The following is a 24,402-nucleotide window of genomic DNA, read 5'->3' as shown; positions in this document are numbered from 1 at the left end:
AAAGATTGAAATCATAATGAAATGAATGGCTAAAATCAGATTTTGATGCTCATTATCTCAGAATTTGATTTTGAAACCGTAGTATGGTTATTACACACTGGGTCACATATAAAAATGTTTTTTTTTTTGGTCATAACTGTGCTGTTTTTCTCACATATTTAGACATTTGTATCCATTTATAGTCGAACTATTGTTAGAAAATGGCTGGATGTATAAATACAGTGTGGATACCAGTCTATTAAAGACAGATATATAAACAACATCCTCTTCAATTATATAGACAAAATAGTATTGAAATATTTGCCTGCAAACTTAATTTTTATCAAGTGTTACAACTAACCCCCTGCCTGTTACAATTAACCCCACCTATGGGGTAAGTTGTAACGTCTGCACTTCTGTCATGTTTGGTGTAATTGTCCAAGAATGATAAGTAATAGAAACAAACTTCAAATGTTCATTTGTAGCAGAGATGTGTGTGTTACTTGTGTAAAAATGTAATTAATCAAACTCAATTTTTTTAATGATTGGGCCAAAACCAAAAAGTGTTAGGTTGTGCCCCGCTCTGCCCTATATATACTGAATATTTAATAATTTTCCAATTTCTTATTTCAGGTAAAGCTGCTTAATTGAAACGTTTTATAAATGCGCCATAAATACATTTGACATGACTTGAAAACTTTTGATGGTTTTAATTCGAATTTTTGGTAAAACTTTACAATAAAGTTGTATTACATTAGTAAGTGTATTGCTAACATGAACTAACAATGAGCAGTTTCGTTTTTTAGCATTTATTAATCTTTGTTAATGTTAGTTAATGCCAATACAATAGCTCATGTAAGTTTATGTTGCATTAACTAATGTTTACAAATAAAACATTTGATTTTATAAATGTATTAGCAAATAAACTACACTCTAAAAAAATGCTAGGTTATTTTCAACCCAACTTTGAGTCAAAAAGGGACGAGCAGAGTAGTTCAAATAGTTAAAATTCACCCAGAAATATTTATATTTGACCCAACAATGGATTAAAACAACCAATCATTCTGGGTTGAAACAGCCCAGCATGTGTTAAATTACAACCCAGCGGGCTGCGCTTGTCCCTTTTTCACCCAATGCTGGGTTTTTTAGTGTGTAAAATAAATAAATGAATTAAAATTAGTGTTCATAGTTAGTTCACATTAGCTAATGCATTATCTAATGTTAACAAATACAACCTTATTGTAAAATGTTACCACATTTTTTAACTATGGTGCAGTGTGTATTTGGCAGTGATTTTTGATGTTTCCCCTTCAAACACAATTTCTCAAACCCATCAGCTCTTTAGAAAAGTACTTCAAGATCTGACCTAGATGTGTCAGAAATGGAGATTCCACTAGGAACAAGATTGAAAACCACAGTTCAACTGGTTAAAAAAATTCCCATTGGAACAAACTGAATAAAATAATAGCACACTTCAGCTGTTCCAAAGTCATGTTTCTGTGAAACTTCTCATGCAGCTTTGCTTGTGCATCCATGCATAAGTTTATATAACACTGAGCATCAAGGTCTTGAACTGTGCCCTGCAGACCCTTGTCACAGTCTTTGTTGTAGACAGTTTAATAGAATACAAACAGCTGCTGATTACAGGAATCACGTCTTTATGACCGTGTCCTTTGATCGTGGAGGAAGGTACATGCCTGCGATTGGCGATTACTACCTTGTAGATCACTGCCAGAAGATAACAGACTCTCTCCGTTGCTGATGTATGAGTCCCTGGGGTGCCGGCCCTGATCCTGGCCTCCCTTTGGGGCCCCTCAGGAAGTAAAGAGGGGGCCCCGGGCCTCGGCGGAACAAACCTGCATGACTGTAAATTTCTGGCAGAAGAATGGTCGCGTGTGAGAAGACTTCCTGTGGCTTCCTCACGGTCTGGAAAAAATGTCTCCTAAGAAATCTTCTGACACGCACAACCCTGACTGAGGAGACCGGTGAAAGAGAGACAGTAACACGCCCAATTGGGGAAAACGTGGGCTGCACCTGTTGCTTTTTGGGGAAGTAAAGGAAGTTGTAATATCATCCCCTACATCTCAAAGATTTGTTCCACTTAACTAGGAGGAGAAAGATTGGACAAAGTGCAAGAGAAGACATATTGGTACTTTAAGGAAAGTTTCACTTGGAGATGAACGTCACATCATTGAAGTCTATGTGTCCATCAAAGGGTAGGTCTTATTTAATATACATAGTTTACCCAAAATTTTGTTATTTACTCACCAAACATATATGACTTTCTTTTATATTTAAATGCTTTGGTTCATGTTTTTCTAAGTGGGGTTCAAAACACATTGGTCAAACTATCCCTTTAAGAATGCATTTGAAAGTAAATAGGATGATTTACTGTGAGTGATTATCTCAGCTTCACAGGCACCTGTCATTGTCCACTGACTGATGTAATGACAATACTCTGCTTTTGACAGGTGTGAGAATGATCTCTTACTCAAATCCACTTTCTCCGGGAACAGGACGCAGACTCTCTTTGTCTTTTGTTGTTGATCATACAGTTCTTCTAGGTATGATTCTAAATTTGTGACATGCAAATCATTTGCAGATACTGTAACATCCCAGTGACGACTTTTGTACCTTTTTCTAAGAGCGTGCAGGTCTTTGTACCTTTTCTCTAAAAGTTTGATGTAATACCTATAGTATATTTACCTGCTACATACTGTAAAAGTGGTTAGGAAATCCATTAACTCTTTATCTGAGTGAAAAGAATAGTATATATTTATATACATAAAGAGAATACAACTTACTTTGTCATGGAAGAACATGTTAATACAGGTGATATTGGTTCTGTCATTATTTTTGTTTTCTGTTCACTGCTTTCTGCTTTCTGGATATTGATTTATGTTCTGTTTTCATTCAAATCAACAATGTATATGTAGACTGATTCCTAAAGTCTTGTATACTTATTTGTGTAAGCATTGTTTGAATACTGAGAGCAGAATCAGAAATAAAAGTACAAAAGCATTTACATACACTGTAAAACCTGGGGGTTAACTGAACTCGGGCCATTTGGGGAGGCCGGTTGCGTTAAACCATTTGAGTTTTGGGGCACATACATTTGAGTACTGTGAACTTAAACAAATTGAGTCATGTGCAGTTATACACTTATATTTAGGTTCATATAAGTGCAGAATTGCACATGACTCAGGTTCGCAGTACTCAAATGTACGTGTTTTGGGGCTTGGATGGTTTGGGACAACCGGTTTCCTTGAATGGTTTGAGTTAAGTTGACTGTTAGGTTTTTAGTACCTAAATACACTGTTAAAAGTGAAAAGTTGGATCAAAATTAAGGTAACACTTTACTTGAAGGGGTGTTCATAGAACTGACATGACACGTGTCATGAACATGAGGGAGATTTTATGCACATTTGTGACATTAAGAGGGGGTTTCACAGAGAGTGATTAGCTTAAGACAGGTCTAGGCCTTAGTTTAATTACGAAATATATAACTAGTTTTAACAAACATGCCTTACTAAAAACATTACTTGTGTGCATTTTGAGGCAAAACAAAGGGCACTGATGTATTTTAAGATATGTCAGTGCAAGTTGTTTTCAGTTTGGACAGCTCTTACCAGCTCTTATTTGTTTTAGTCTAGGACTAGTCTAATCCCTGTACGGGAAACCGCCCATGTGTCATTTGTTCAATTATGTCGTTTTTGGTGCAGGGATGACATTGTTTGAGATGTCTTTGTTATGACAAATTTGAAATTAAATAAAACATCCTAACTTTTCATAAATCTGTCATAAACATGACATAGCAGAATAATTATTAACCCTGAAGAAACTAGCTTTATGGGTTAACATAACATTAAACTGTCATTTAAATGTCATTAAGTGTTAATACTATGTCAAATAATTTTAAATACCTTAACAAAATGCAACAGCCACGTCAGAAGATTATACTTAACTTTATGTATGTACACAACACATAAAACTAACAGAACTAACAGAACTTGTTTTTCCTTACACAGAGGGTTCTAAAAATTTCTGACCGAAGAAAAAAACGAACAAAACATTTAATCAATTTAATTAATTGTGTAATGTAATTAACTGTTTTTTAAGCGAAATGGACCCACCGATCCATGGCTTAACCTATTATTGTACTGTTTTCATTTAATTTTAGGTGATTTGGTCTTCAAATACAATAAGATATTATTTAATTATTATTTAAATATTATTATTAATATTTTTATTATTATTGAATGATTGATTTTATTTGTTATAAAACTATTTGACAGAGCAATAACACTTAATGACATATTAATGACAAATTATATTTGTACCACTGTAGTTGAGATCAAGAAAAATATTCATAACACTGTTATAAAACTATATGACAGAGTATTAACACTTAATGACATTATAATGTTGAATTCAATTTGTTTCACTGGTGAGAAGTGGTCAGTTGTTTTGGTAATGTCAAGTTGTCATGACAAGTTATGATGTATTGGTGTATGTCAAGTTGTCATAACAAAGACATCTCAAACAATGTTATCTTTGTATTAAAAAATGACATAATTAAACGAATGACACTTAATAACAGTTGTCATAAACATGCATAAAATATCCTTCATGTTCATGACACATGTTATGTCATTATTATGAAAGTGTCATCATGTCAGTCTTATGAATACCTCTTTAAGTAAAGTGTTACCAAAATGACTATATTTTTTCAACTTAAAATGCAACCTTAGTTTTTACTTTAGGTGAAAATGTTAAGTTGCAAAAAATTATTTTTGGGCTGTTACCAATTGAAGTTGATCCAACTCTTCACTTTTTACAGTGACCTATGGTACAAAGGTACCGACCCTGTGACAGCTTTTGTACCTTTCTTTCTAACAGTGAGTTGGCTAATTCGTGTAACGTGAGACCCCTACACCCAAAGTCACAGGGGTATACAAAGTTGGTCATATGAATTATGAATATGAATTAGCCACCTTGTAAAATATATGAATTGCCACGAGATTGTGTTGGATATTAGAATATTGATATTTTGCTTCATTTCTGGTTTGAAGAGTAATTTAGGTGTGTGTGTGTGTGCATTGGTGTCCTGCTCTATGGTCTTGTTTTGCATGTCAAAGTCAAGGAGTTATGGAGCAATAGGACATGAATAGACTTCCGTTTCCTGTACAGCTTTTGGCAGGATCCTACCATTGACCCTTACCTGCAGGGGTCAGTCAACATTTCCCCGAATAGCGTCTGATTTCACACTGCGGCTCTGGAGGAATCCCTGACCGTCAGTTTAATCCGGAGGGGTTACATGATGACAAAGTAATGAAATATACTTGGTCACTCACACAGGAAAATGTACAAAACGTTTCAGCGTTCACACAAAAATGAATAATGGACTTTTCATCCCCTCTGGATGGACAGACAAACAGTCTCCTTGCAAATGCTATGAAAAATGATCCTGAATTTTTTTCCTCACATCCACACCCTGCCATCACATGTGGCCACAATATGCACATTATGAGGTATCATAACAAAAAACTCACACTGACCGAGGTCATATGGCTGATGTATTGTATCATAATAAACCCCCACAATGAAATATCAAAAACCGATAAATTTCATTCAAACATCAATTTGGTTTTATTAAAAAGTGCTCTCAACACCATAAAAACAAAATATACACAAGATAGATTTACAGTTTAGAAGGTGAGCATACGTGTGTATACACGCCTGCAGCCCATGAGAATAATTGTGTAGTGTGTGTTGTGTTGTGTTTTGTAAGGTGGAGTTTTTATAATTCTCACAGTCCACCCCCCTCTTGCCAAAACACACCTGCTCCACTCACTCAAATATATGAACCCCAAATCCCACAGTTTCTCTTTCTAAACAGGACTGTCAGTTTAATGTTATCGGTCAAGTAAACTTGTGTATTCAGCTGTATTCTTACCTCTGTGACCCCATCAAGCAGCAAGCACACCTGGGGACTTTTATTGTGTATGATAAGAAACTAAGAATTAAGACTACTGTATAGGAATCTTAACTATTTATGATAATATGTTAAAGCCCTGCTTGTAAATAAACATGATCCAGTTATTCAGAAAGAGATTCACACATGCAATTTATGTTCCAACTCGCCTAAAATTTGCTCGATGGTGTTGAGGTCTGGAATTTAAGGCGGGAAGTAAAGAAAATTACAAATAAACTCTCTATGGTGGCTACCACTGTATCTAAAAAAGTCATAAAGTTATAAAGCATTATGCTTTATAACCCATAAAATAGAGCCATCATAAGGCGATTTAGGTAATTTTCCTTACTGGCCCCCTCAAAGTGCGGACCTCAACTCCATCAAACAAATTTGGGGCGAGAAATAAAGCTGTACTTGTACATTCAAAGGAAAGTCTTTGATATGGGATAACATTACTAATGAAGTTGTGAGAAAATATACTAGCAAAATGCCAGAGAGATGGTGGACATACCAAATATAAAAGCTAAAAGTAGATAAAAACTGTATATATATATGCCACTTTAGCAGGTCTTTTCTACTTTTATGGACAGTGCTGATTAGCGTTGCTCTTTCTTCATTGATTATTGCCCCCCTGCCTTGTAAAATGCAATGCAGGTGTTAAAAAAACATTGTAGATGGTGGGAGGGATGGTTGTTGGTGCAGCTGAATGCACAGATAATCCTGGCTTTAAGTGACATTATACGGCATGTTTGTAAAAGCTGCTCCAAGTGACATATTACGGGCTGTGCAAGCGCAGAGAAAATAAATGAGATGGTCTGGAAACCATTTGCCACTGTCTCACTCTCTCTTTCTTAGATCATCCTAAACATCTGCCTCATGTTTATTTACCCAACACCCGCTTCTGGCCATAAACAAACCATCTCTGCATGAGTTCAGCCCCTGCAGAAGCTCATAGCCTCAAGTAGCACTTCTGCCCAGGGGCTACAAACCGCAAACAGCTGAGATCAGCAAACATATCAGCAGTGAAGTTAAAAATAATGGTACAGATAAGCAAGACTACTGAACTACTGCTCATTTCTCTTTATATTCAATTTTTTCAAGACATTTACTGTTAGATATACTTGTGTCAAACTTATCAAACACTGTGATAAAATAATAAAGGATTTAGAGATAACGTTTGCTGTTGCTTTGCTACATGTCAAGCTCATGAGGACCCATTTGACACAGAAAATTGAGTTTAAAGTCTCAAGTTAACATGTACAGTCAGGACTACTTTATACAAATGGACAATACAGCACTATTGCATAATGCATATGGAACAAAGAGATATTATTGAAGCAAATGAGGATGGCCACATAAGATGAGGTCAGAGATGAGAGGTCACAGGTTAGTGAGCTTAGTCACATAACCCCATATGGTTGATTTAAGGTCTTGCATTCCTTTGCACTGAAACAGAGTCAAAGGATGGTCATGATGAAGCAGACAGACATTATTCTTTACAGAAGTAATGAATTATTACAGAAAGGAAAATAAAAACTTACATTAGTGAGCATGACGGAAAGAAAGAAATATAGACAACCACAAAATATTAATGAGAAACAAACACAATCTGCTGTTTTCTTAAACTCAAAAAAAAAAAAAAAAAAAATATAAGCCCAATGTAATCATAACATATTGTGTGTATGACAGCAGAAAAGAGAAAGAGTGACAAATAATGGTGTTATAATAAAGGAGTGAGAAAACAAACAAACAAACAAGCAAAACCCACAGCAAGTGTACAACTCTCACTCAACCAAAATCCCTTAACCCGTGCACTAGTAATCATTGTAATATTATGATTATTAAAACAGATGGTTCAGCTACTTTTGATCAGTATTTCAAAGCAAATGCGCTTTGCTGTTTATTGTTGGTCGTTCATTCAAATCACGTCAATCACGTAGGCTACTGTATGTTCTGTGTCTTAAATAAACTGATGTTAATCTGCCGTAATTAGACCGCGTTTGCCAGTTTGTTTGTTACACGTCAATTATTAGGTCCAGTGTTTTTGTTAACACTTGGTTGTCAAATGGTCGCTCAATACAAGGCAATAAATTTTAGATGAGACATGCGTTACCTGCAGGTGCAGCTTCTGTTTATCCCGAGTGAAGTTTCATATTACTCATATTAGTGTAATCGCTTTTATTTAAATAATACTATGTTTTCTATCTATTATTTAAGATAATACGTTTTCTTAAAACTTTTAATCATATAAGAAATATAAATTTAAATCGACTTAAAACAAAACGAAAATTGACACACTGACGTGTCAAACTCAGTCTACACAGCTATTCACTTTTGCTTAGAAATAATAAATTCATGGTTGTGATAGAATTTTATAAATAGTAAGATGGGTATTATTGTTAGATGCTTAAATGCAGAGCACAAAACACTACATATATGGGGTTCGGGATAATTGATCTCGTCTGGTTATTTATTTTCTTTATCATGGTCACAAATGCCTTTTAGCTGATTGTATTAAATTTGTTTTAAATATAAATATATGCATTATGCTCGAATATGATGTTAAGTTAGGGAGACTGTAGTTTTGGTTATTTGCATACGACTTGCGCCCTCCTCCCTGAGCCTATAAGACACTGCGCACTCAGCCCCTGGTTAGCTCGCGCGTGGACCGAGTGCGAGGAGGCGCGTGAAGAGGACGTTAACATGTTTCTGAGTAACTGAAATAACTGCTGAAAATTGAAGGGAAAACACATCATGCTTTAACAATGCCGTCTTTGCGTGGCAAGTGCTTGATAGCAAGCCATTAAATCATTTGCGAGACTTTGGATGCAGTTCTCTAGAGTTATTTGGACTTAATCATCATAATTTCAATGATGGCATTTGCAATGCTGCGGCCGTTAGCGACTCATCTGGCGTATCCGGATGTTGCCATGATGTCCGAGGATGAGGAAAATCGCAGCGAGAGCGACGGCAGCTCGGAGCAAAGCTACGGCTGTTGCCCCAGTGCGGAGAAACGGCGACGGATGTCGCGCAAGTCCACCGTGAGCGGTGTGGTGATCGTCAAACAGCGCAATGCAGCAAACGCGCGGGAACGCGACAGAACGCAGAGCGTCAACACGGCTTTTACGGCGTTACGGACTCTCATTCCCACCGAACCTGTGGACAGAAAGCTGTCAAAGATTGAGACTCTGCGCTTAGCGTCCAGTTATATCTCCCATCTGGCCAATGTACTCCTGATAGGGGACGGAGGAGAGGACGCGCAACCGTGCGTGAGCGCGGTGTACAGCGCACAGGGAGAGAGCGGAGGAAAGCAGCCGCGCACTATCTGTACTTTTTGCCTCAGCAGCCAAAGAAAAGGGGTAAGGGATGCAATTCAGGTTTATATTACCTGTACAAAAAAGTGGATTTATTAATTTAGCAGACACTCCTATCCAAAGCAACTTGCAAGTGAGATAATATTTAATATTTTGTCTAAGGAGCCGACAATAAAGATTAGAACAGCCCAATTAAAAACACAAGAAAACAGAATGAACCTGTATTTTTCTGCACTAAAAGCAGAACAGCCTTTTACATTAAAGACAAATGACAAGTGGCTAATATTATAAAGTACTATTACTAGGCTAATTACTTTACTATTAAATGAGCCTACTGTAGCCTATACAAGTTTTTTTTTTTGTAAAATTCTTACAGTAGGCCCTATACTTTTAATATTAACATGCACGCGTTTGTTGTTACCATATAGAAACAAATACGCTTTTAAATTCACGACTAAAGCCAGTGTGCATTAAATAAACTACATGAATAATAAAAATAAATTCTAGGCCTAGAATAAGTCGAAGCCTAAATCTCACGTGTGTTGGCTTTATATTTAAAATGTTGTTGTTGATTTGTTTCTTTAAAACTAAACCATGTGTGCATTTGCAGGTGAAGGACAGCATGGACTGTGTCCGCATCCGGGGAATCACTTCACTCCGCGTGACACGCCGGTAGCCAGCAGCCGGGAATATATAGCAATATCAAGAAGAGGAATATCAAGGTGAAACTCAGGGAGCGCGAGAGGTGAAACACGCGCAGGACTCGCCATTCAAACAAGACTTAATTTTTGTTTTTGATCTTTTGTCTTTTCTGTGTGTGTTTTGTATAGATGTATGAACATTTAAATGCAGTGCATACTTATTTTTCCTTCTTTGTTTTCTAAAGAGAATTTATAATTTTTTTCTACATAAATTGTTTTCTATAACATGATGGAATAAATATATTTTTTATCAGATTTCTGAATTTCAGTTTTGCGTGGATTACAAAAAACTAAATGACTTTTTATAACATATCATATCAAAAAAGATCATTTTTTTAGTATTGATTTTTAGTAATTTTGATTACAAATATTTCACGCATTGTTTTAGAATAGAAATTCAAGAACTGCAGAATTTATTTCATTATTATACTTTTTATATTAATCTAAAATTTTCCTTATTTTTAGTCCATTTGGTTGATAAAGCAAGTGAAAATAGAAGTTTAAGAAATGTGTAAAACCTTATTTCTGGGTTTACTGTAAAAATAGGAAAATACAGTTAATAGCAAAATAAACAGCTCAGGGCACATGGGTTATAGGAAGCCCCTTAAAACAGCTAATCACCTGAATATTAAATATTTAAAACAGATTCAGATTAAAGTAATTGATCAAATTCTTACATATAGTTAACTTTTTTACAGTCATCAACATTTCTCAACTGGAAAGTTAAAATCTCAATCTTTGCCTCTTAAAAAAATTATTTTATACATATCTTTGTCTCTCACCATGTGTTTTTAAGATCTGGGATGGATTAGTCACGGTAAATACTACCCTTCGGTCAGTATAGGGACCTGCCGCAGCTGTGCATCTTTGAGCTGTATAAATCACCACTGGGGTCAACTTGGGGAGGGGGGTTGAATATGGAGAAAGAGAAACTATGAGGGGGAGATAAAAAGGAAGCAGAGGGGGTCAGGGTCTTGGTGAAGATTAGGCATCCCAACTATTGGATGTGGGTCAAAGGTTGTTGTACAAACAAGTGTAGTGAAATCTTTTTCATTTCTGATTGCATTATGTGCAAGAGAAACATCAGAAAAGTTCTAAAAAGCGTTTAATTGGGTGAATTTTTTAGGAAAAGCACAAAAACTTAAATGACCCAAGGTGACCACAGTACCTTACACCTCCTATTGTGGTCTACAGGTACAATGCGATAAAACATTCATATGGGTTTGGGTGTGACATGACAGTAACAGTAAAAGAACAGTAGCATTTAGTCTTTATATGTACCATGTACAGAAATGTATCTGCGTGTACCAAACCAATATGCACCCTTTAGGTACAAAAGTATACTTTTTGAAAAGGTACTGCCCCAGTGATAACTTTTGTACCTTCTTGTATTGTTTCTTTTTAACTACATGCCATCTAAGTAGACTGTATTTTATAGGTATAGAGTTAATAGAATACGTTACTTATAGTCAGCATGTCTGTTGTATGATCATCACAATTAAGAAGTAGATGTTAACCAGACAGTCACTTATTTTGTAATGACAGTTCACCAGAACTTGCAAAAATACTTAATAGTTAGCAGCATATGTCCTGCATGTAGCAGTGAAATAAAAATCAGTTTTTAAAGTAAATATAATATAACAATTTGAAAAACACATAAATTAATACTTTTTAAAGTGTCTTAAAATTAGAAATCCATATGTATTATTTTCTGGATGTTGCTGTTCAGAAGTTAATATATAGAAATGTTATGTTTTTAATATAAAAAAACTGCTTCATCAGTTTGTCATGATGGCACTGCAGTGTTGTGGCAGCTGGCTGAGTCTAAATTCCCGGTATAAGACATATCAGCAGTGTCTAATGTGTGACTGATCTCTCCCAGCCGGATATATACCACAGCAGTATAATCTCCACACACACTGCTGCGATTTCATCATTTTACAGCAGATTTTGCAAGATTAACTTAGATTTTAGAAGCTTCATAAATCGATTTTGATTGGGTCTCTTTGGGTATTTCGGTTGGCTGATTAGAAGCATTTCATAGCAAAAGCCAACAATTTCTCTCCTGTCAGACCCCAAACCTGAGGTTGGTTTACTAACCACTAAAGTGGTTGCCTAGTGACACTTATCCCAAAAGGAAACTCCCTCCTCTGAGTTTTGGCAGGAAAATGAAAACTCCAGCATGAATGCAGACACACACACATAAACGCAACAGCGTTTGACAGTCAGAACAGACAGGCCGGTAAATGTTTGAGGAAGAGTTGATGAAGACTCCCTGGTGCTTGTGTGCTCATGGAAACCTCATTACCTGTTAAGAATTAAGAAAAACTCTCTCTTCCTCTTCATCTCTCGCTTTTTTCCGGTGTGTGTGTGTGTTTGGCTCATATGTCAGACGTGTGATGGCTCCCCTAGGCTTCTGTTCTGCAGGAAGTTGTCACGGACACACAGGAAAGCATAACATGTCCGACCCCACCATGACCGTCTCAGCGTGCCTCGCATATGCGTGTACACACATATGCAGACACTTCACTGACTTTCAGATTCAGCAGCATATAGCTTATGATCAGTTTGAGGGTACAAAGGTTGTAAACATTGCTTTGGAAAGACCATTTAAGTGGTGCACACATACCATACAAAACCAGCACTTGTGTAGTATAATTCGTATGAGCAAAATGCCGAAGCCTAGTACTAAAACAGAAACAAAGAAAAGAAACATATTTTACATTAAACAAGTTTATAAACAATGTAATCATTTAAATATTTAAAATGTGCACATAAGACATTACCACATATTTACACAAAATATATAAAACACATTCTGCCTGATAGACATCAATAACACTGCGGATTAACTAAACTTCGTCTAACTTTCTCAGTGCATCCAAGTATAATATTATTTACAGCTTTTTCCCTTTAAGCTTTAAAAAGAAGGAAGGAGGAAGCATCAACAGTGCATACACCTTTACAGACTTACATTCTCAGCCTCTCGCTCTCTCTCACACTCACACACATACGCACTTGTTTTTGTTCAAAGTTCAGGAGTCTGGAAGCGGAATTCCCAGAGTTGGGAATTGCAGGACAATGTAAACGCTCCACGGCTATCAGTGCGGAATGCCGCTGAGCAGAAGATGTGACCCTCCCAGACGTTAAGCGTGCAAGGCTGGTGAGCTACGGGTGAGGGGTCAGTTTCAATATCGTGCTAGTGATGCTTCCGACAGAAAACAATCAAACAATAAGACACCCACACAGCAGGAGGGGTACAGAGAGAGAGACAGGCCATCATCATTTTCATTGTCAACATCATCAAAGTAAACAAATTGAGAACCGGGATAAAACTTGGTCAGTGAAGGCTCCCAGCCAAAACATTGCAGACACACACCCACAATGTCCAGGGAAACTGTATCGGAGCCAAAAAAACATTTCTTCGGGAAAGCCCTTAACTACCCCTGAAATGCTGCACTGTAAAAATCCTGTGTTGCACTTTGAAGTTAAGTTAACGTAAGTTAATTTGGACAGAATAATGATTTGTTAGGTTTGTGGATGGTCAAATACATTTCTTTAACTTAGCAATGAATGTGAACATGTCAAAATCAAAATCAATTGCAAATCAATTGCAAACACTCAATTGCAAACACTCAATTCATTCACAATCAATTTTCTTGTTAATTGGTATTTTTTTTGCAACATAACAAATCATGTAAATAGTGTCTCTTTGACTTTTAAACTATTTATTACATAATACTATTTAAATTATTTGATTATATTTCTTTAAATAATATTTTTTTTTAGATTTTTTATTGTCTAATATAGAAGCTGGGTCCACACACGCATGCACGCACACACACACACAAATTCTGGTTTGTAACGACATTCCTTAGTGGTTTTATCCTCTACAAACTGTATATTCTATTCCCTTCCCCTAACCCAAACCCTAACCCCAACCATCACAGAAAACTTTCTGCTATACCTTAGATTTTCAAGAAACATCATTCTGTTTGATTTAAAAGCTTGTCTCCTCATGGAAACTTTAAAATGTACTGGTATTTTAAAGTTGTCCCCACAACGTGATAATTACCAGGCACATAGACACACAGACACACACACATTTTGTGTTGTTTCGCGTCAAAAATGGACAGACCCAACCACTGGGTTTAAATTAACCTTTGGTTTCACCCAAAATGCTGAGTTGTTTTAGGGTCATTCTATGAAAATGGTGGGTTTCCTGTCCCAGCCTCAACCACTAGGAAAAACACTTAAAAGTGTCAGATAATGACACAAAATATATGTTTTTTGTTTTAATTGAAGTGTTTTATTATTAATAAAACATATGTAAGACAGTTATATTGCAAACCATTTTTATATATATTGTAGAACACGGTCAGTACCATACATTTGGCTTGTCCCTCAGGCCAGGAGTCGTGGTTTAGTGACATACTTTGAGTTAAAAAATATATTATTCTCCCCCTATAAATGTCATAATACAAAGGGGAGTAGTACAGTTATTTAGTGGACTACTTAAAAAACTAAAATATCAACTAAATATTATAAATAATTTACAGGGAATACCTGTCCCTCAATTTCATGTCACTGGTGTTACAATTTATAAAAACCACCACTTTGAAAAAAATCAACATTCTTGCCAACTTCTTCATGGGTCAAAGGTTCATTGTAGGCGTGGCTGTTTTGAAAAGCAAATGGTGAGTGTGCACTCTCTCCTCATCTTTTAGCAATTTGATAAATAATTTGATAATTTCATGCGAGGACTTAAGATGTGTCACTGGTGTTACTACAGTTTATGGTAATGGGAAAGGAAATTTTATAAATATAATTTTTCAAATTGCATGATTAAGTGATTTATTTACAATTTAAGAAGTGTGGTTTGAGCTACTGTGGCCGCCCTCTTAGATATGCCATTTTGTCTGCAGATTTGTCACTGGTGTTATCGTCACTGGTGTTACAGTTGCTGCTGGTAACACTAGTGACATGACGATAACACCAGTGACAATCGATAACAACACAACTTTTTTATTAACATAAGGTTTCATAAAAGCCTCAAAAATTATTTTAATAAAGACTTGTTAGGATTTCATTACTGTTTTAATATTGTAAACACATAATAATCATATTTTTTGTCATCGGTTTCACTTTGCGTCACTGGTGTTACATTGCGTCACCGGTGTTACCGCATGGCATATTGGTTTTCTGGCATCATAGTTGCCCAGTTTTATAGAATATGGTTTTTGTATCTACCTAACTGTTGCTGCATTCATTAGTAAGCATTTTAAGGATATCATCATTCAATTTTGATCACTCAATCTCAGCTATTTCTAATGGTAGAAATAGAAAAAGGTCACACTATAGAACTTTACGCATCCTGTTTAAAGTAAATTATTTCTAATCAAGACAATTTCTTAATATTACATTAACTTTTTCTGTCTTTAATTATGTATGCAAATTAAATAGTCAAATTGCATTCTAGGAAGCCTGAATTGTCTTCTAAAATATAGGTAACACCAGTGACAAAAAGCAGCACAAGCATTTTTTAATGTAATGTAGTAAAAATATAAAAATACATTAAGCTGTCATTTAAGCTGATTTATAATGTTAAGAGGTAAACTATTATATGACTATACGTTTTGGTATACAAAAAGAGTTACATTTTTAAAAAGTTGTCTGTTCAAAAAGTCACCATTTTCATAGAATGACCCTTTAACCTATGCTGACATGTAGATATTTTTTAGTTTAATTTTATCCCAATATTTGGGTTTGTCCATATTTTACCTAGCCATGGGTTGCAACAACATGGCATTTTTTAGTGTGTGCTGTATTATGATCATCAATACTGAAATTGTAAAATAATTTATCATATTATCCTTTGTGTTTATTGCATCATTGTTGTGTGTTTCTTGTTATTGGGTATATACAAATTTGTGCAGCTGTGGAGATTTTGAGAGTCTGTTGTGTATTGCTAAAACATTTAGGGTGTTTTTCTGTGTACATGCGTCTGTGTGTGCATATGTGCAGAGGTAACGATCATCTAGAGGAAATCCTCAATCAGACGCCAGATAGAGCGTACCGAACAAGCTCACTGACAGAAACATGGGCCTTCACATACACATACACACACACACACAGCTGTGTCTGCTAACAACCTCAGGGACCTGATGCTGACTGCACAACACACACACGCACACAGACTTGAACTCAGTGACCAACCAATATCTCCGTGACTACTTAAGGTTCATGTAAACAAACATACATACATCTGTTGTCATCTCTTTCAATTTATTGCCAATATTTTTGTAATACTGGATTAATTCAAGTCAATTGAAACATCTCATATATCTCATTGTCAAAAAGTGCCACAATCTACCTGAATTCACCCTATTCTTCCTGCCATCTCTATTTTTATTTCTGTTTTATATCCATTATTTAAATCCGGCTGTCCTCTGCAGGGTTGTGGCAGGGCTGAATCCCAATATCTTGGATCACAGTTTCCCATTATTCACAGGCGGGGTACACCCTTAATAGATTGCCAGTGTTTAAGATGTCTTCTTCTTAAAGCTTAAAGGCGGAGTCCATGATGTTTGAAAGCCAATGTTGATATTTGAAATCACCTAAACAAACATGCCCCTACCCCAATAGAATCTGGACCTTCTGCTGATAGACCCGCCCCACACATACACAACCCGGCATTTGATTTGATTTGATTGGCTATTAGTGTGTTTTGGTAGTCGGCCCGTCTTCTTTTCCAAAGCGTTTTTCAAACATCGTGGTCATATTATGAATTTTTTAAGATGTAAAATAAGTCTTTGGTGTTCCCAGAGTACATATGTAAAGTTTTATAATTTATTATAGCATGTTAAAATTGTAGGCCTGAGCAAAAAGTGTGCCGTTTTGGGTGTGTCCCTTAAAATGCAAATGAGCTGATGAAATGCACACACTGATCACAATGATGGTGGTTTGTTGAAATTGAAACTCAATTGTGCTGTAAATTATTTTTTCTCTCACTCTTTCTCTCCACACTAAACAGCAGTGCCGATATTGCAGATTTAAAGGGGCCATGGCATGAAAATCTGACTTTTCCATGTTTAAGTGCTATGATTGGGTCCCCAGTGCTTCTATCAAACTAGAAAATGTGAAAAAGATCAACCCAGTAACTTAGTTTTGGTAAACCATTCTCTACAAGCACATGAAAAAATAGGTCGTTGACATTTGGCTCTCCTTATGATGTCATAAGGAGCTCTTATTATAATAATACCACCCCTTAATCTGCAATATCCAACAAAGCACTGCCATTTAGTGCAGAGAAAAGCACAATTGAGTTTCAATTGCAACAAACCACCATCATTGCGATCAGTGCCCGAACCCCATCAGCTCATCTGCACTTCAAAGGACACACCCACAACGGCACATTTTTGCACACACCTACAAAGTGGCAATTTTAACATGCTATAATAAATTATTTATATGGTATTTTGAGCTAAAACTTCACACATGCGCTCTGGGGACACCAAACACCCACTTGACATCTAAAAAAGTATTGTAATTGGCCTTGTATACCTACCTCACAAAACATACAAAATCTGAATGACCAAATTTTTTACTTGTTACTGGGTTGTTCTTTTTTCACATTTTCTAGGTCGATAGAAGCACTGGGGACCCAATTATAGCACTTAAAGCCTTTAAAGTATTAAAAATTACATTTTAAAAGTAAATTCTTGCTTGTATATCACAATACTGTACATCTCTGATACATCAGCCTTTCTTGGTTAAAGTCAACTAAGATCTCCCAAAAAGTGCCACACAACTAGACATCACATAACCAGGGCTTTGGGTTACAGAGGTCACATTCCATGAATTTACTATCATCTTTAAATAGATGGGAATATAGTTTTCATGTAGCGGTGCAAATATCACAGGTCATTGACATGGGCTGGAGTTCTCCAACTTCCCCCTGCTGTCCATCCTGAGATTGCCAAGGCATTGTTTAATCCAGATGGTCTAATTACAACCCTCTCTCTCTTCCTCTTTCCATTCATTCAGCCTCCTATTAATATCATGATCGCTATCCTGTCAGCAAGAAACGCTGTCAAAAATAAGGAGATTGAAGGAGAGAAGGAACGAGGGAGGAAAAGGAGAGAAGGGGAATCCCCAACATGAAGAACAACAGGATGGAAGCGATCATGTCTTAAGGTAGGTTATGGGCAGGAGGGTCTCGCTCTCAAGAGAGAGAGAGAGGAGGGCAGAGTTCCGGACGGAGGAAAAGCAAGTCTACCGTCAACCACTTTCACAGACGCCTTATTTACTGCTGGGGAAGAGAAGCTTTACGGCACTGTCATTCAGCCATTTGTGACTGCAAATGGGACTCAAAGGAAAACAAAGACTTCAAAAGGAGTAAGGCAGAGAGTGAGAGAGAGTGAGAGAAAGAGATACAGAGAGAGAGAGAGAGAGAGAGAGAGAGAGAGAGACTTTGTAAGAAAACTTTCAAATACATTGATCAAAAATAACGGTGTAGTCTGAATGTAGTGCTCTACTGTGAGCACATTTCTTAAACACATTTTTATCTTGAAGTTTCTTGCACTTTTCTTGTAAAAAAAAATGCACTCATGTTTTCCACCTTGCTCTTTGTGCATGCAGCACAGTTTCTATCGTGTCAGCAATTCAAGTAAATGACGTAGCCTTAACACCGGAAAGTAAAATAAAAAATGTTATCTGCCTTCATTTGACTCTTTAAAAATGCTGACTCTAAAATAGGGACAAAACCCAACCGTTGGGTTAAATTAACCCAGCATAGTTTACATTAGAACCTAGCAGATTGGGTTACTCTCTTTTTGTGTATGCGCGATTAATTAAAATTCACTATAGTGCCAATATAACTGAATACCAAACGTCTTCAGTTCGCATATTTCATTTAAAAATCCTGCAAATAAACAAGTAACACAGTAATACACAGGTGATAAGTAAGTACACTTTCATAGTGTAAAGTGTTTTATTTTGGCACACTAATTTTGTACCTAATATACTAAAATTTCATATTTTGTACTTCTTAAGATGTTCTTAAGATTGTCTAGGTGTACTTATTTGTGCTGTTTTGGGACACCATGAATATGAACTAAAATGCACTTGTAAATGTATTTGGTTAACACTTGTATTAAACTTGAACTCAACTTTCACATTTTTTAAATAATTTTTTAGCACATTTTAGTTCATATTTATGGTGTCTCAGATTGCACGGTGAAGTGCACTTAGATGATCTTTTCACCTGGGTATGCACATATTAATTAAAAGTGATGGACCAAATTAATTATTTTCCTGCTGTGAATGGTGTGAATGTGAAGAAAATTATAATAACTATAGTGATAACAAGGTACAATTTATAATAATGAAATGTAAAATAAGCTTAACTAATATCACTACTGGTTTGTTGTATTTTTATTATAGTTAATTTAACAAATATTGTAAAGTGTATTTTGAACACTGATGTTGGAAGGATTTTATTTTTGAGTATCAATTTAATTAAGGTATCCCTATACCGGACAGGTCAATAAGCACGTCAAGTGAAAAGTATATATTTTGAAAGACTTAGTAAATCAATAAAATATATTAAATCATTATAAATTATAATACAAGTAATTCTTAAAAACTCTAGCTTCTTTCACACAACACAGAAATCAATAACATATATTTGTCTTGTACTGAATTAAGCCTTACCGTACAACCTTACATTTTTAAAGCCGTTTGAGTCTTAACAAATATTTTTTTAAATAAAAGAGTGTACGTTTTAATTTGACAGGAAGTTTGTACAGGTTACAGTCACAGCAGAGGGCATAATTGAGACACAAATGAGACTATGAAGTATTGGTTTCACATTTCCTTGTGTATGTAGGATGTAGTACTTCTGATTGATGAAATGTTGGTGGTTTGTTTTTAGATCGAGTGATATGAAACCACTGTCTTATATGAACTGATGGATCTTTTAAAAACACATACAAAAAACTGACGATGAGAAATCAAAAGATTTCAGGTACGTTTAAGACAAAACATGTTTGTGTTATAAAATAAGTTAATGTGTAGTGATATTTCAAACTGTGGGAAGCATGCTGGTTAAACTTTAATGTCTTTATAGTATCTATAACTTCTTGTACTTCTTAGTCTTGTACAAAGAATGGCTGAGATAGAGCAATATAATTGGAAATGCTGAACTGTATTTTTTACTGCCTCTTTTGATTAATCCTAATCCTTTTAAAAAGGAATTGAGATAAAGGGAGTTTTGAGACCACTACTTCCTGTTATATAAAAGCAGGCATAAAAATGGTTACAAAATGGCTTTATGTTTTTAAAGCATTTACATAAATGTTTTGTTTATTAAATGTATTTCTGATGACAGTCAGATACAGTATTTTCTATATAGTATAATACACATGTACTCTGTGCAAATTTTTTTAGAATGTGCACAACTTGTTTTGTTAGTTTTTGTAAGTGTTAGTGTTTATTTTCATTTATAATAACGCATATCTGAACAGATTAACAGATCTCATCCTACATCTCTGATTAATAAGAAAAAACCAACAAATGTCAATCAGTATCAAATGGGTTACATTCCTACAAGTACACAGATTATGTGTGCTGTCTCGAGCCCAAGGTCTGATTTGCGCTTTTCAATTCTCTTCTGTATTTTTTTAAGCGTTAACATGTTTTGTAGACACAGCAGATCTGGGTCAGTGCCCTCTGCGGAAAATGTGGTTTTATGAAAACATGTTCAAAGGTATTTCCTGATAATTTTGCTTTGAAGGTCTTACCACACACACACCTTGAAGGGATAGTTCACCCAGGGGTGTGATTTTTTTCATCATTTGCTCACTGTCGTGTTGTTGCAAACCTGTGTGCATTTCGTTGTTCTGATGGACACAAGAAAAAGATGTTTTGAGAAATGTTTGTAACCAAACCCTTCGTGGACCCCATTTACTTGCATAAAATTATTTTTTGGTTTGGTTGCAAACATTTCTCAAAAACTTTTCCTTTGTATTTATCAGAACAAAGAAATGTATACAGGTTTGTGGCAACGTGGGGGTGAGTAAATGATGACAGAATTTTCATTTTTGGGTGAACTATCCCTTTAACAGTTTAAAACATAACATTCATGTTATTAATACTAGTGAAATCCCTGTTTTTGTGGTGCTGATGTTAACTAACTCCTTAGGGTTTATTTGTGCAAAAATACAAGAAAGATTGTTGTTATGCTGGATATGTTTATGATTCAATGATCCCACTTCTGTTTTAGGTCCTGAACAAAAAGTTATTTTAATATTATTCTTATTATTTCTTCTTTTTTTGTAGCATTTCTCTTATTTATAACATCAGCATTGCTTTGTGGGACACTGGATGGGATGGATTCTATTGAGGGGAACTGCAATGATGTCATCAGACTTCCATGTAAAGCTACTAGTCGAACAAACAAATACCGCTACAGCATGTGGTACAAAGTAATAAAACAAGAAGTGAGTTCTATGTTTACATTAATATATTTGCTTGCCATTCTAAAAATAATAGCATAATTTTTATCTAATTTATTTGTGGCAAGGAACGCCAAAAAATTGCCAGCAGTCTATCCAAAACAAGTACTTCACAAAATCCACTTTACTGTATCCAATCATGTCTGATTTCTTTAGAGAACAGCTATTATCAAGAAGAAAAACTATAATATTTCAACATATAACAACTACTCAGCATCTTTGGGAGACAAAGAGACTCTGGTGTTACACAGTGTGAACCCATTAGATTCTGGAGTGTATGAGTGCTACCTAGCTGCAGACGTCGGGGGTCAAAATGTAGAGTCTTCAGTTAGACTGAATATTTCAGGTAATTTAGGTCCTGTTGGGTGCTTGTAAAATGTAATGTTTTGTCAATGAATCGTCTAATGTAATCTGTGTGCTCACAATGTGCACGTTTGTAATTACGTTCATGTTTTGATAATAAATAATAAAACAGGATTGTCATTAAACAAAACATTTTTCTTTCATTCTCAGAATGTACATATCTGACCACATTGCGTCCTACCACAGCCCCATGCCATGAACTACAATTACCCGTTTCATGGGTGCTGCTCGGCTTCTCTCTCATCAGTTTGGTCAAAATCATACTTTGCATTGTTTCTGTGGGAGTAAGTATTATATCATCTCAAATGACTGTTAAAAAGACATCATCACACCACCTACACAAATTTCCAGACAATGCACACACTCTCAGTCAAACAGACATCATGATACCCATTGTAGATCTCCAATTAATAAGAAACAGCTTTGTAAAAAGATATCACAGAGATCATGTTTTTAGGTTTTTTCAAATAAAAAATTCTTAAACAAATTTCCTTTTCTGTCTACTCTCGACCACAATGTTTTGTTTGATTCCCTTTTCTTGACTACTTTGATTTAATCGAAGAAGGAGGAGATCATGACCATGAGTAAGAATACCTTATGGTCATTTACAGCAGAATTGAGCCACAAGCACATCCCTCCAATGTTATTTTGTTCTAATTCAATCTTATTATATTAGCTTTGCATACAGCAGACAGATCTAACAAAACACATTTGACATTTGTGTTTAACACCTCCCAAAACTCTTGCACAACAGGAAACTTTGAGATGGTGAGGCCATCGCCCCCCACATCAACTCCGTTACGTATCTGTCCCCCCTCGTTCACGTTTCCTCACGCAAACGTACTGCAGAGTGTATGCTACCATGCACATCCAGCAACGCCTTTGTTGCATGGTTTTCTTTATCACAGGAAACAATGTTTTTTTTTTTTACTGCAGAAGCCACCAACACATTGTAGCAAACAGCTATGTAAATTATTAAGACGGGGAAGCATGTAATTTCAGTACAGCTACACAGAACTGATTGATACAAGTATGTGGGAGAGAGGTTGTTTTGTGTTTCTGTGATTAAAGATTTAACATTTCCTTTTACAGGTGTGTAATCAAGTTGTATTTAAAAGAATACAAAGAAAACAGGAAGTAAGGGGAATCAAGAGAGGAACAAGGTCAAGCTGGAAGAACTGAAATTCACAAAAAACCTGATGGCGGTTTCAAAGATTTGGCTCTCACTTTCCTTTAAAAACTATTAATATATAAAGGGTCATTTAGATTAAAGGTAGTTTATTCGAATGGGAGGTGTGACTAATAGGAGGCTGATTTATAGCTGGTAAGGGAAAAAATCTGATATAAGGCCTCCATTGTGGTCTTGATAACATTTTATTTACTTAAGTATTGTTTTCAACATTGTACAATTATATTTACTGTAAATATTTAAATTATTAGTGGCAGAATTTTAGAAATGAACGTGTTTATGTATAAATGGACAAGCATTGTTTTATAAGATGTTAGACATTACATCAGAGGTTTTCAATTTTCTTTGTCAGCCGAATCCCCTTGACCTGAATTATTTACTTGAAGTATCCCCAGAGATTTTAATTAAATGTTTCAATAATTTAATAAAACATTCCATGTTTAACTTCAAAACATGTACTTTTCATCTGTTTTAAAGTTTTTATCAATAATAAATAGTTAGACAGTTATTATTACTTGTTATACTACGCGTCCGTTGAATGCTTGAATCTGATTGGCTGATGAACGTTCTGAGGTGTGCAATTATTTTATGGGAAATGCACGGCGAACGTAGTTCCAGGCAGCTCTCTTCAGCGCATTAAAGTTCCATATCACTTCGCATAGTTAACTGTAAAACGGACTAACAAAAACAACATGACAGATTTTCCGAGGCAATAACAGTGCTGTTTAGAGATGCAAAGAGGTAGCCTCGTTCACACAATCTCTCTCTCTCTTTCCTTCTTTCTTTCTCTCTCTGTGTCTCTGTCGCTCTTGCTCTCTTTCTAATAACTTCATTAATAACTGCATTAGAATGCTATCAACAGCTCAAGTCTCCATTGCCAGCATTAAAATGACATTTTGGAACAAGCAAAAGAGCCGCTGGATGAGACGCAAAATAAATAGTCCTACTCACAATAGTGATTTAAATACCTTTTTGTATTAATTTATAATAGCAGAATAAATAAACCAGTAAAATCAGTATATTTATATCAGCATAATAATTGTTATTAAACAATTATTGTATTGTTATTGGCTGTTTCTATGAAAAATTTTACTGGATAGATGTGTGGATTATGGGTGTGTGTGTGTGCCACATCCACATTCAGCTCTAGTCCGTGGATTATGGTCAAAACAAATGTTTTGTAGAGATTTACTGCTTTTGTAGGTATTATGGCAGCCCCTTTCTGCACAAATTATGCCATTTTATTCTGTTTTTTTTAATAATAAACATAGCCAGGAACCCACGTGCAGTTCCCCTGCGAACCACCAGGGGTTCAATCTCAGGCTCAGACCTCACGGCCTTCAGTATGAAGGTCTGGCTGCGCAAG

The 24,402-nt window shown here is 35.6% G+C and overlaps 2 protein-coding genes across 7 annotated transcripts; both read left to right on the top strand.

The window, feature by feature from the left end:
- Positions 1 to 8,597: 8,597 nt before the first annotated feature.
- Positions 8,598 to 10,223, top strand: tcf15 (transcription factor 15). The gene is made up of 2 exons (XM_055168224.2): positions 8,598 to 9,312; positions 9,878 to 10,223. The coding sequence occupies exons 1-2, from the start codon at positions 8,824 to 8,826 to the stop codon at positions 9,941 to 9,943; spliced, it is 555 nt and encodes a 184-aa protein (XP_055024199.1). The 5' UTR covers positions 8,598 to 8,823; the 3' UTR covers positions 9,944 to 10,223.
- Positions 10,224 to 17,959: 7,736 nt separating this feature from the next.
- On the top strand, positions 17,960 to 23,514 carry LOC129414397 (uncharacterized). 6 transcript variants are annotated; one of them, XM_055168442.2, is made up of 7 exons: positions 17,960 to 18,164; positions 19,903 to 19,995; positions 20,656 to 20,736; positions 21,309 to 21,469; positions 21,641 to 21,830; positions 21,998 to 22,131; positions 22,940 to 23,514. In XM_055168442.2, the coding sequence occupies exons 2-7, from the start codon at positions 19,974 to 19,976 to the stop codon at positions 23,027 to 23,029; spliced, it is 678 nt and encodes a 225-aa protein (XP_055024417.2). In that variant the 5' UTR covers positions 17,960 to 18,164; positions 19,903 to 19,973; the 3' UTR covers positions 23,030 to 23,514. The 6 variants fall into 6 exon arrangements, with proteins under 6 accessions (XP_055024417.2, XP_055024413.2, XP_055024415.2 ...); XM_055168438.2 differs by having other exon boundaries at positions 17,961 to 18,164; positions 20,674 to 20,736; positions 22,940 to 23,513; XM_055168443.2 differs by lacking the exon at positions 17,960 to 18,164 and adding an exon at positions 18,196 to 18,365.
- Positions 23,515 to 24,402: the final 888 nt, after the last annotated feature.

The sequence above is a fragment of the Misgurnus anguillicaudatus genome, chromosome 5 (assembly GCF_027580225.2).
Source record: "Misgurnus anguillicaudatus chromosome 5, ASM2758022v2, whole genome shotgun sequence".
Lineage (NCBI taxonomy): Eukaryota > Metazoa > Chordata > Actinopteri > Cypriniformes > Cobitidae > Misgurnus > Misgurnus anguillicaudatus.
Note: the sequence above shows the minus strand (reverse complement) of the source record. Positions and strands in the feature narration are given on the sequence as shown.